Source organism: Suncus etruscus, chromosome 1 (assembly GCF_024139225.1).
Source record: "Suncus etruscus isolate mSunEtr1 chromosome 1, mSunEtr1.pri.cur, whole genome shotgun sequence".
NCBI classification, from domain to species: domain Eukaryota; kingdom Metazoa; phylum Chordata; class Mammalia; order Eulipotyphla; family Soricidae; genus Suncus; species Suncus etruscus.
Genome location: NC_064848.1, coordinates 644,121 through 657,823, shown reverse-complemented (window position 1 = coordinate 657,823; position 13,703 = coordinate 644,121). Strand labels below are relative to the sequence as shown.

Here is a 13,703-nt window from a genome sequence, read left to right as displayed (position 1 = left end):
TCCATGTACATCCATGTATAGGAAAATTTCATGACTTCATCTCTCCTGATGGCTGCATAATATTCCATTGTGTATATGTACCACAGTTTCTTTAGCCATTCGTCTGTGGCAGGGCATCTTGGTTGTTTCCAGAGCCTGGCTATTTTGAATAGTGCTGCAATGAATATAGGCATGAGGAAGGGGTTTTTGTATTGTATTCTTGTATTCTTAAGGTATATCCCTAGGAGTGGAATAGCTGGGTCGAATGGGAGCTCAATTTCCAGATTTTGGAGGAATCTCCATATCACTTTCCATAGAGGTTGGACTAGACGCATTCCCACCAGCAGTGGATAAGAGTTCCTTTCTCTCCACATCCCGCCAGCACCGATTGTTCTCATTCTTTGTGATGTGTGCCAATCTCTGTGGTGTGAGGTGGTACCTCATAGTTCTTTTGATTTGCATCTCCCTGATGATTAGTGACGAGGAGCATTTTTCATGTGCCTCTTGGCCATTTGTATTTCTTTTTTTATCAAAGTGTCTGTTCATTTCTTCTACCCATTTTTTGATGGGATTAGTTGTTTTTTTCTTGTAAAGTTCTGTCAGTGCCCTGTATATTTTGGATATTAGCCCCTTATCTGATGGGTGTTGGGTGAATAGTTTCTCCCACTCAGTGGGTGACTCTTGTATCCTGGGCACTATTTCTTTTGAGGTACAGAAGCTTCTCAGTTTAATGTATTTCCATCTGTTGATCTCTGCTTTCACTTGTTTGGAAAGTGCAGTTTCCTCCTTGAAGATGCCTTTAGTCTCAATGTCGTAGAGTGTTTTACCGACGTGTTGTTCTATATACCTTATGGTATCAGGTCTGATATCAAGGTCTTTAATCTATTTGGATTTTACATTCATACTTGATGTTAACTGGGGGTCTATGTTCGCTTTTTTGCAAGTGGCTAACCAATTCTGCCAACACCACTTGTTGAAGGGGCTTTCTTTGCTCCATTTAGGATTTCTTGCTACTTTGTCAAAAATTAGGTAATTGTATGTCTGGGGGACAATGTCTGAGAACTCAAGCCTATTCCACTGATCTGAGGGTCTGTCTTTATTCCAATACCATGCTGTTTTGGTAACTATTGCTTTGTAGTACAGTTTAAAGTTTGGGAAACTAATGCCTCCCATTTTTCTTTTCCCTAGGAGTGCTTTACTATTCAAGGGTGTTTATTGTTCCAGATGAACTTCATAAGTGTTTGATCCACTTCTTTGAAGAATGTCATGGGTATTTTTAAGGGAATCGCATTAAATCTGTAAAATGCTTTGGGGGAAGTATTGCCATTTTAATGATGTTAATCCTGCCAGTCCATGAGCAGGGTATGTGTTTCCATTTCCATATGTCCTCTCTTATTTCTTGGAGCAGGGCTTTATAGTTTTCTTTGTATACGTCCTTCACATCTTTGGTCAAGTTGACTCCAAGATATCTGAATTTGTGTGGCACTATGGTGAATGGGATTGCCTTCTTGACTTCCTTCTCTTCCTTATCGTTATTGGTGTATAAAAAAGGCCATTGATTTCTATGTGTTAATTTTGTAGCCTGCCACCTTGCTATGTGAGTCTATTGTTTCTAAAAGCTTTTTGGTAAGTCTTTGGGGTTTTCTTAGTAGAGTATCATGTTGTCTGCAAACAATGAGAGCTTGACTTCTTCCTTTCCTATCTGGATTCCCTTGATATCTTTTTCTTGCCTAATCGCTATAGCAAGAACTTCCAGTACTATGTTGAAGAGGAGTGGTGAGAGCGGACAGTCTTGTCTTGTACCAGAATTTAGAGGAAAGGCTTTTAGTTTTTCTCCATTGAGGATAATATTTGCCATTGGCTTGTGGTAGATGGCTTCAACTAGATTGAGAAAGGTTCCTTCCATTCCCATCTTCCTGAGAGTTTTGATCAAGAATGGGTGTTGGGCCTTATCAAATGCTTTCTCTGCGTCTATTGATATGATCATGCGATTTTTATTTTTCTTCTTGTTGCTGTTGTGTATGATGTTGATAGATTTACAGATGTTAAACCATCCTTGCATTCCTGGGATAAAACCTACTTGGTCATAGTTTATAATCTTGATGATGCATTGAATCCTATTTGCCAGGATCTTGTTGAAAATTTTTGTATTAGCATTCATCAGGGATATTGGTCTGTAATTTTCTTTTTTGGCAGCAGCTCTGTCTGGTTTAGGTATCAAGGTGATGTTGGCTTCATAAAAGCTGTTTGGGAGTGTTCCTGTTTTTTCAATTTCATGGAAGAGCCTGGCTAGGATTGGTAGTAGCTCCTCTTGAAAGATTTGAAAAAATTCAGTAGGAAATCCATCTGGGCTTGGGCTTTTGTTTTTGGGCAGATATTTGATTACAGTTTCAATTTCCTCAGTAGTGATGGGGGTGTTTAGATATGCTACATCCTCCTTAGTTAAATGTGGAAAGTTATAAGTGTCGAAGAATTTTTCCATTTCTTCTAGGTTCTCATGTTTAGTAGCATAAAGTTTCTCAAAGTAGTCTCTGATTACCCTTTGGATCTCTGCAATATCTATCGTGATCTCCCCCTTTTCATTTCTAATACAGGTTATCAGATTTCTCTCTCTTCCTTTGTAAGTTTTGCCAATGGTCTATCAATCTTGTTTATTTTTTCAAAGAACCAACTTCTGCTTTCATTGATTTTTCTGATTGTTTTTTGGTTTTCACTTCATTGAGTTCTGCTTTCAGCTTTGTTATTTCCTTCTGTCTCCCTATTTTTGGTTCCTTTCGTTGGTCATTTTCCAATTTTTTGAGCTGCATCATTAAGTTATTCAGGTATGCCCCTTCTTCCTTCCTGATGTGTGCTTGTGGAGCTCTAAATTTTCCTCTCAGGACCGCTTTTGCTGTGTCCCATAGATTCTGGCAGTTTGTGTCTTCATTATCATTTGTTTCCAGGAAAGTTTTGATTTTCTTTTTGATTTCATCTCGGACCCACTGGTTGTTCAGTAGCAAGGTGTCTAATTTCCAATTGTTAAAATTTTTCTTCTGTGTGGCTTTATAGTTCACATCTAATTTCAGAGCCTTGTGGTCAGCAAAGGTAGCCTGCAAGATTCCTATCCTCTTGATTTTATGGAGGTATGTTTTATGTGTTAGCATGTAGTCTATCCTGGAGAATGACCCATGTACATTGGAGAAGAATGTGTATCCAGGTTTTTTGGGATGGAGTATCCTATATATATCTACTAGTCCTCTTTCTTCCATTACTCTTTTCAGGGCTAGTATATTTTGTTGGGTTTCAGTCTGGTTGACCTATCAAGTGTTGAAAAGGCCGTGTTGAGGTCTCTTACAATTATTGTGTTATTGGTTTCTTCTTTCAGATTTGTCAGTAATTGTATTAGATAATTTGTTGGTCTCTCATTGGGTGCATATATGTTTAATAGTCTGATTTCTTCCTGTTGCACATATCCCTTAATTAGTACATAGTGTCCATCTTTGTCCCTTACCACTTTTCTGAGTATAAAGTTGGTGTCATCAGATATTAATATGGCCACCCTGGCTTAAGAGGGTGTTGTTTGCTTGGATGATTTTCCTCCAGCCTTTGATTTTGAGTCTATGTTTGTTCTGACTATTCAGATGTGTTTCTTGTAGGCAGCAGAAGGTTGGATTCATCTTTTTGACCCATTTTGCCGCTCTGTGTCTTTTAATTGGTGAATTTAGTCCATTGACATTGAGGGAGATGATTGTCATAGGATTTAATGTCATCTTTGTAGATAAGTTTGCTGTGTTTGTTGGTCTCTCTTGTCTTAGAGTAGACCTGTCAGTTTTTCCTTTAAGGCTGGTTTATCATCTGTGAAGTTTTTGAGCTGTTGTTTATCCATGTTTATCCATGTTTATCTATGAAGGCTGGGTGCAGTATTCTCGGTGAGGCATTCATTTCATTCGGTCTTGTCACAATATCCCACCACTGTCTTCTGGCCTTGAGAGTTTCTGGTGACATGTCTGCTGTAAGTCTTAGGGATGCTCCTTGGAATGTAATTTCCCTTTTTGATCTTGCTGCTTTCAGCATTCTCTCTCTATGTGGGATTTGTCATTGTAATGAGGATGTGTCTTGGGGTGTTTTTCTTTGATTCTCTTTTAGCTGGTACTCTTCAGGCATGTAGGATTTGATTGCATGTAGTCTTTAACTCTGGGAGTATCTCTTTGATGATGTCTTTGACAGTTGATTCTTCCTGGGATCTCCTATCTGGGTCTCTGGGACTCCAATGATTCTTATGTTGTTTCTGTTGAGTTTATCAAAGACTTCTATTTTCATCTGTTCGAATTCCTTGAGTACTTTTTCTATTGCCTGTTCGTTTGTCTTAAGGTTCTTTTCCAATTTCTTCTGTTGTGTTGAGTTTTTCTGCAGCACATCTTTTAGTACTCCTATTCTCTCCTCAGCTGCTGATACCCTGCTGTCGAGGCCATCCACTGAGGTTTTCAGTTCAGCTACCGTGTTTTTCAGATCTGCTATTTCAGTTTGGAGTTTTCTGATTTGTGTCTTTGTGTTCTGTTTAGATCAATCTATGCTTTTTTTGAGCTCTACAAACATCTTCCATATTGCTATTTTAAGATCCTTATCCGAGAGGTTAATCAGGTGGTTGGAATTAGGTCATCTGATCTTTCGTCTTCATTTTCTGTGCATGGTGTTTGCCTGCGAGGTTTCCCCATTGTCACGCTTGTTGTGTGGTTTTTCCTGTGTCTTGTGGTGGGGTTCATTGGTTTAGAAAGAGTGTGCAGCTTCTGCTGCCTCTAGTTGACAGTTTTTTGGGGTGCGCTCCCTAGGCCTCTGAGGAGACCTTCATAGATTCAGAAACACAGGCAGACAGGCACAGGCAGGAGAAGTTTCCCTTAAATCCTCAGAGTGAACAAAGGCACAAGAGGGCGGAGCCTCCACAGGCCAGAGTGTTCAGCTTATTGGACGGTGACCTCCACAGCCAGAATGTACTTACTGGGCAGCTTCAAAATGCAGTTTTTTGGGGGTGCGCTCCCTAGGCCTCTGAGGAGACTTTCAGGGATTCAGAAACACAGGCTGACAGGCACAAGCAGGAGAAGTTTTGGACTTTGTGATTCTTAGGGAATAGTTTTAAATAAGTATTTTCAGTGTCTTTGCTTGTCTAGAATGTAAAAATGTTAACCTAGATTCTATGAATTCTAAGTAAAAATCAAAGCTTCAGTTGAACCTGGGAACACTACTGATGGTACTCTGTCTAAGGATATAATTTCCATTTCATTTATACTTTCACTCTTATCCTCCTTCAAATTTTAATAACTATATCTTTGCATTTTTTCTTAGAAATCAGCATATCTTAGTTTCTACTCATAGTCTTTTCATCTCACCCTAGCGGCTTATACATTTTTTTTGTTTTTGTTTTGTTTTATGCCACACCGGCAGTGCTCAGGGGTTACTCCTGTCTATCTGGCAGGATACTACTCTTGGCAGGCATGGGGGACCATATGGGACACTGGGATTCGAACCAACCACCTTAGGTCCTAGATCGGTTGCTTACAAGGCAAACGCCGCTGGTGCTATTTCTCCGGCCCAGGAGTTTATACATTTTAATGTATTTTTAATTAGTTTAGAATTTTAGACCTATTTAGATTTTAATTTTGGAAAGCTGTTTTTCAGTAAATAGTCTCAAAGGGATGATCATCAGAAGTCTCCTCTATTGTACCTGTGATTCTAAAACACTGACCTGACCCCTGCTGCTGACTCCAGGTAGATTCTTTTGCATGTGAAATTGGGAGATACTTGCCCAAACATATGCCTAAGATATAAGTTTACTAAATTAACCAAAAAATTAAGAATAATTCTCTTCTTCTTACTGTATACTAAAAATCAGTTGTTGTTGTTGTTTTTGTTGTTGAGATGTCATTTTATGGTATCTTAAAGCAATAGACTTTTCTATAATTTTTGGAATGTAGTATGAATAAAAAACTGCCATTTAAGCTGAAAAACAAAACAAAACAAAAAAACAAACAAAAAATAGAAATTGGGAGATACTGCAAAGCATACTACGGATGCCTGAGAATTCCTGCAGCCTGATTGAGGGAAATATGTCAATAATTTTGTTCAGTACTAATTACACAGAGAAATATTATTTTGTGTATTTTGGATCAAGTAAAATAAGTTACTGAAATTACATGTTTTTTGTTGTTGTTGTTGTTGTTGTTGTTTGGGCTATACTGGTGATGCTCAGGGGTTACTCCTGGCTTATGTGCCCAGAAATCGCTCCTGGCTTGGGGGACCATAGGGGATACCGGGGATCAAACCAAGGTCTGTCCCATCCTGGATCAACATGCAAGGCAAATGCCATATCGCTGCTGCGCTATTGCTCTGGCCCTCTTTTTACCTTATTATTATTATTATTATTATTATTAATTTGGTTTTTGAGCAACACTCAGTGATACTCAGGGGTTACTCCTGGCTTATGCACTCAGAAATTGCTCCTGGCTTGAGGGACTATTCCAGGACTCCAGGGATCAAATTTTGGTCCATCCTAAGGTCAGCTGTGTGCAAGGCAAATAAATGCCCTACCATTGTGCCACCACTCTGGCCTTCTTTTTACCTTTTAAAATGTGGCTATTAGAATAAGAATTACCTGTTTTTACCCATGCACCTTGCATTTGTGATTTGAGTGCTGTGATAAGCTAATTAAATGTGTCTTATTTATCTGATAAGTGTGTTAACTAATTTGTGTGTATGTGTGATTTTGAGGATCTAATTCGGGCTCTCATGTATAGAAAGCATACACCTCTACTATTAAACTGCCTCCTTTGTAAGCCTTTTAAAAGAACCTTTTCTGGGTCTAGAGTGGTAGGGCATTTACCTTGCTCGAGGCTGACCCATATGGATCTCAGTTCTTGATCCCTTGTGTCCCGTATGCCCTCAGGCCAGGAGCAAGATTCCTGAGCACTTAGCCAGGAATAACCCCTGAGTGTCACCAGGTGTGGCCCAAAATCCAAAAAAAAAAAAAAAAAAAGAAGACCCTTTCCTAAAGGTACTGTTATTAGAATTCAATTTAAAATAGAATTCAATATTGATAGTAAGCAGTAAGTTGACTGCATAGTAGTTAACTTTTGTTTTTATTTATCTTTTTGTATTCTGATCACAACTGGCAGTTCTCAGAAGTCCTCTTAGTTCTGTGCACAGGGCTTCTTATAGCAGAACTTGGGGGACTGAACTGAGGCCAAGTAGGTTCTTTTCATCAAGGAGTCATCCAGGCACCTTTTGTCATATCATAAATATCATTCAAAGTATCATTCATTGCACATCATTCTTTTACACATCAGCAAGTTGTTGTTTTTTTATTTTATTTATTTTTAAAAAATATGGAACGCTTTATGAATTTGCGTGTGATTCTTGCGCAGGGGCCATGCTAATCTCTGTATCATTTCAATTTTAGTATATGTGCTGCCGAAGCGAGCACAGCAAGTTGTTTTTTAAAAATACAAATTAAATATTAATATGTTATCGAAAATGTATACAATCCTTGGTAAGCTAACAGTAAACAAACCTTTCTTAGTCTAATAGAGGGTGATCATAAGCACCACGAGGGATGCCATGTGCAAAGCAAGTATTTTATTAAATTATTACCAAATTAATGATTAACTTATGGAATTAAGTGTTTAAAAATTATAACAATATGATTTACCAAGTTGTTTATTATACTGGCATTTCATACATTAAATGACCAGCCACTAGTCCCACTACTAGTATGACCTTTGCTTCACCAGTGTCCCCAATTTCCTACCCACCACTTTGGTCTCTCCCCTTGCAGGCACAAACAAATTTTCTTTATATTATTGGTTACAATACAAAGGCACATGGAATGATCAAAGCTTAGACATGGGTCTAGAGTGAAAAAACAGCAGGTAGGGTGCTTGCCTTGTATGTATCCCAAATGGTCCCCTGAATGCACCAGAAGTGATTTCTGAGTGCTACTAGGCTGACAATACTTTAAAATTATGAGGTGTTGGGGCCAGAGCAGTAGCACAGTGGTAGGGCATTTGCCTTGCCCTAGGCTGAACCGAGACAGGTCTAGTTCAGTCTCTAGCATCCCATATGGTCCCCTGAGCCTGCCAGGAACAACCCCTGAGCGTGCTGGGTGTGGCTCATGAACAACAACAACAAAAATTTTTTTGAAGTGTCTCCTCATGGTCTAGTATCTGTAGATATGAAACAAATTTGGTAGTGTGGCAGTTTCCTAAGTTTAAGTTGTGGAGCTTCTTAACCTTTTGATGGAACTTCTTTCTGACCTTTGAAAAGGTTAAGTTGTGGAGTTCTGTTTCTGTCAAGGGATGTAGGGTATTGCACTGGGCTGCTGTGGGTTGAAGCAGTCAGGGGAATCTGCCCTCCGCCATTCTGAGAATGCCTCAGAAGTATCAGCCTGGACCATACTACCTGGAAGGAGTCTGACCATATTTTGGAGCTTGCTAGTGGAGCTGGGCCTTCTTCTTTTTTTTTTTTTTTTTTTAACTCAGAAAGGTGGCTGGTATAAGAAGCATCAGGGGGAGTCTAGCAGGAGGAGGTTTGGCAGGCCCCCGCCATGTCGGAGGTCTGCTTGACCAGGCCTAGTGGGGGTGCGGGACTTGGGTAACCCCAGTACCCCTCTACCGCCTTGCTCCAGATCTCCAGGGCTTTCCCGGGCCACATGCCTGGGCAAGCCGGTGAGTTGGCTCCCTTGGTGGAGCTTGAAGGTACCCTAGGCCTTCCCCCATTATCCATTCAGCTCCTTAGGGAGGGTCTGGGTGGGGCTCTGAACTTCTGGCCTCCCAGCTTCTTGAAGTCACTGGTAATCTCTGTCCAGTCTATATTTTCAGAATCGCGCGGGGGCTATCGCCCCAGCACGCACAAGAAACATTAATAGTACTCACACAAGAAACATTAATAGTACTCACTATCATTGAATTATGTTTTTATGTATGCAGAATGTCCATTTTGTACTCTGCCCTTTTGCATACCCCTTCATAAGTTCATATTTCTCTTTAACTTCTTTAATTCCTATCATCATTACTCCTTATTTACCCTTTCTAACTTAAGTACTGTAGAGTCCTAAGTCTCAGACCAAAGTGGTGCCCTAGAATTAACACCCACCCAACTATTTTAAAAGGCATAAAAAAGACACTTATATGTTTTCAACATTTTATGGGTGTTTTCTTTGACGTCTATAAACTTTTGCTGAATATTTTCTTATACAGTGACGATCCCCCCCCCCCATGTTTTTTATCTTCTCTTTGTGAACTGCTCAATATGGAATTTGGTGTGAAAGAATCCCTCAGTTTAATACTTATGTTTGAACCAAGTCATGGGTCTTGTTGGAAATATTCTTACGCCCCCATATATCTGATAGCACCACGTGGCTTTATTTCTTGTTTGCTTAGGCACACTAAAATGGGAAAATACTATACATACCAATAGGTTCTTATCTAATAGAGATGGGAACACACAAATCTTGTAGTGCAATGAGATCTTACACCCTGAACATTGACATAAAGACCAGGCACAGGCCTCAGAAGAATGGGCATTCTCCATTCACCCCTTGATCTACAGAAGACATTTACAAAACATCCAAGGTTGTATATAACATCACCTGGTGGCATTCCTGTACCAGGGAAGACCCTACAGCTGCCCTGACATCTATCTACTCAAAAGAAACACCCCTTAACACTGAGAAGACAACAAGAACAATGACCTGCTTACTGGGCAGGGCTTGCTGTATTGCCCCTTAATTGTGAGGTTTGTCTATAACATCACCTGGAAGCAATCCTCTACCACGGAAGACCCTACCACTGCTCAGACATCGTCCTGCTCAAAAGAGACTTCCCTTAACACTGAGAAGACTTAACAACAACAACCTGCTTACAGGAAAGGGCTTCCTGCATTGCCCTTTCATGGTGAGGTGAAACGAGAAGACAACTCCACATCATGACTTCAATGTAGGACATACAGATTCCAGAATCTTTAATACAGAAACATGATACCAACAACAGAGACTGTGTGAAAAGTGTGTTTGGCACTACGGACAATGTCTTGGATCGGACAATAACTTGCCTGAAGCCTAGAGCTGGTCTTATGCCAGGAAAACTTCAGGGGTAGGATCTCTTTGTATTTAGGCCATGGTTATTCCTTTCCATGCCTCTCATATTTTGGTGGGCCTATGTAAACAACAATTGCCACTCTAACACCGTTTTTACTGTGCTCTTTTGACTCTAATCCTTAAAATGCACCCACTTAAAATTTGAGGTTAACTTAAGCTAATATTTATGTACATGGAAATGTAAAAAATACTATGCCTCTAATGTTTAAGGAGTTACGTAAGTTTGATGGCTTTAGATTGCCTTGTGTGCTGTTAAGAAATATTATAATGTGCTACAATCTGGGGACTCGAGGGACAAAATAATCGCACATGGATTCTGTTTTATTTTATCTTAACGTTCTTTGGCTGAAAGTTCAAAGTTAAGATATCAGCAAGGGGACTTCTTCTGAGAATTATGTTATGGGTGATTGTCCTTCCACTGTAACTTTACCTTGTCCTCTTTCTTTGCATCTTTTGTTCTCATAATTCAAAATTAAAAAATTAAAAAAAGAAAAAAAAAAAAGAAGCATCAGGACCTTCTCAGGTGGGACCAGACCGCAAGCTGAAAACTGGGATTCTTTTCAGAATGGAGACGGGCTGAGCCCTGCCAGACTCAGCTGCCACCAAAAAATCAGTCTCAGCCCACACCCACAATCTTCCAGCAGAAAATACAAGTATTTTATTAAAGGCAAGAAAGTCAGTTCACACGATCATAGCACCAAAACAAATCAGAAGCAATTCTCTATAACTTCTAATACCACTTTAAGTTTCTCCAGATCTTTAAAAAACATCTTAAACAGCTGCTTTTTATGTTTTATCCTTCTGTTCTTTTGTACCCAGACCAGGAGTCAGTAAATACTTGTACATTTCATGTACTTCATTTTAAAATTAGAAATTCAATTAGGGGCCGGAGAGATAGCACAACAGTAGGACATTTGCCTTGCATGCAGCTGATCTGGGATGGACCCGGGTTCGATGCCTGGTCTCCCATATGGTCCCTCAAGCCTGCCAGGAGCAATTTCTTTCTTTTTTTTTTTTTTGTGGGGGAGGGGTTTGGGCCACACGGTGGTGTTCAGAGGTTACTCCTGGCTCTGTGCTCAGAAATCGCTCCTGGCAGGCTTGGGGAAGGGAAGGCCTGGGAATCAAACCTGGGTCCGTACTGGGTCAGTTGCATGCAACTCAAACGCCCTGCTGCTGTGCTATCTCTCCAGTCCAGGAGCAATTTCTGAACACAGAGCCAGGAGTAATTCCTGAGTGCTTCCAGGTGTGACCCAAAAACCAAAAGAAAAAAAAGAAAAAATTCAATTTAATTAATATAATCTTTACTAATATTTACATTTACTGTTAGCTTCAGCTAAGGGTTGTCTTAATGCCTTTCTGTGCAAGCACAGAATTATTATTTATCTAGCAGTTTTAGTATATTTGAAGGCATTAAGATTCTTTTTTTTTGGGGCAGGGGTTCACACCCGGCAGTGCTCAGGGATTACTTCTGACTCTATGCTCAGAAATCGCCTGTGACAGGCATGGGGGACCATATAGGATGCTGGGATTCGAACCACCATCCTTCTGCATGCAAGGCAAATGCCCTACCTCCATGCTATCTCTCTGGCCCCGACATTAAAATTCTTATCAGAATGCTACCTTTTCTGTTTCTACAGATATTCCGAATGTCCTGATTGGCACTGTGTTTAACACTGATGATGGAAACGGCGGCTTTGTAGTCCATTGGTTAAACAATAAGGAATTCCATTTTACATCATCAACTGAGATATTTATGCAGCAGTTACGGAAACTTTCTGAAAAGCAAGTTGATCTTGAAAGTAATGATGCAACTAGAGAAGATGAAGAACGGTCACAAGAGGAAAGAGAGCGGGGTTTACGTATGAAGCTCGACCATGGTTAGTAGCCTCATTCAGATTTTTCTTTTTTTCTGAGTTAGTAACTTTCTGTTCTTCCTCTTCAGTGTGTAATACATTCTTATTTTTCTTTCCTACCCTTTGATATTTCATTTCCATAAATACTTGCTGACCATCTAACTTGTTTGTGTTTTTGGTAACATACTGCTCTTGGTAATAACCTACTTAGAAAACCTTATTCTGGGGCCGGAGAGAGAGCATGGAGGTAAGGCATCTGCCTTTCATGCTGAAGGACGGCGGTTCGAATCCCGGCATCCCCCAAGCCTGCCAGGGGCAATTTCTGAGCATAGAGCCAGGAGTAAACCCTGAGCTCTGCGGGTGTGACCAAAACAAAAAAACAAAAAACAAACAAAACAAAACAAAACAGAAAACCATATCCTTTTTCAAGAAAAGTTTTTATGATTACTAATAGTAGTAGTATGGTAATATTAATAAGTGAATACAATTTTAATATATCTCAAAATAAAAAATAGTTTTCAGACAAAAACTTGGGAAAGGGATGTATGCTTTGTAGTACTTATGCTTAGTAAGTGATTTCTTGATAGTCTAGCACTTTACTTTTACCATACCTTTTGTATGTACTGATTTTTAGTATGTATTGTTCCATTTATTATCTTGATTCAGATTTGTCCCTGGATAGAGAATCTGAGGCAGGTACTGGGTCATCAGAACATGAAGATGGAGAGGGCAGTCCCAGAACCTGCTCACGACCCAGTGCTTCTCTACCACTCCCCACTGTCCTGCTTGATCGGAAGATCGAAATGCTACTAGCTGAATGGAATAAGAATCCTGACATGCTTTTTACTATACACCCAGTAGATGGTACCTTCCTAGTATGGCATGTAAAATATTTGGATGAATATAATCCTGGGATATTTAGACAAGTCCAGGTATATATTATTATATTTCTTTAAAAAGGAAATATGGTGAAGACTTAAGCAGATTTCAGAATTACCCAAATAGTTAATTCTGGGCTGATAATTAAAAAGTAATAATACTTGTAATTATTCATGTTAATAATTCCAAATACATAATAATAGTTACTGAAATGTAATATTCGTAGGAATAGGAGTCAGGGACTACAAATACTACAGAAGTGATGTAAGTTAGGTGAATTTGAGATATTCAAATACTGAATGTTAGAGGCTAGAGTGATAGCACAGTGGTAGGGCATTTGCCTTACACATGGCTGACTCAGGGCAGACCTGGATTCAATCCCCGTTATCCCCAAGCTAGGAGCTATTTCTGAGTGCATAGCAAGGAGTAACCCCTGAGTGTCACTGGGTGTGGCACAAAAAACAAAAAACAAGCAAACAAATAAACCAAATACTGAATTTTTTAATATAAATGTAAACTTTTCCCATGTGAATTTACAGTATTTTGGATATGCCTGAGAAACAACCATGATGTGAATCAGCCCCCTTTGCCCTGGTTTTTTTTTTTTTTTTGGTAAACATTATTTGCTTTTTGGGCCACACCCAATGGCACTAAGGAGTTACTCTGGCAGTCTTGGGGAACCTTAATGGATCCTGGGGATAGAACCTGGGTCAGCCAACTGCAAGGCAAATGCCCTACCCACTGTGTTATCACTCTGGCTCCATTTTGCCCTGGTTTTAATTCAGGCCACCTGTTATTCTCCACTTTATGTAGATTTGTGGTAGTGGCCATTTAAGTATATAATCAAATGCTTGAAATTTGTTTTTTTC

At 39.6% G+C, this 13,703-nt stretch overlaps 1 protein-coding gene and 1 non-coding gene across 3 annotated transcripts in view; one reads left to right on the top strand and one right to left on the bottom strand.

The window, feature by feature from the left end:
- DMXL2 (Dmx like 2) overlaps positions 1-13,703 on the top strand; it is a 199,217-nt gene that overhangs the window by 90,303 nt on the left and 95,211 nt on the right. For both annotated transcript variants that reach the window (XM_049777555.1, XM_049777558.1), the window contains exons 10-11: positions 11,740-11,979; positions 12,622-12,887. In XM_049777555.1, the coding sequence (XP_049633512.1) occupies positions 11,740-11,979; positions 12,622-12,887 (506 nt within the window). The remainder of the gene's footprint in view (positions 1-11,739; positions 11,980-12,621; positions 12,888-13,703) is intronic.
- On the bottom strand, positions 7,329-7,432 carry LOC126027814 (U6 spliceosomal RNA). The gene has a single exon (XR_007502330.1). It is a non-coding gene; the product is annotated as a U6 spliceosomal RNA (small nuclear RNA).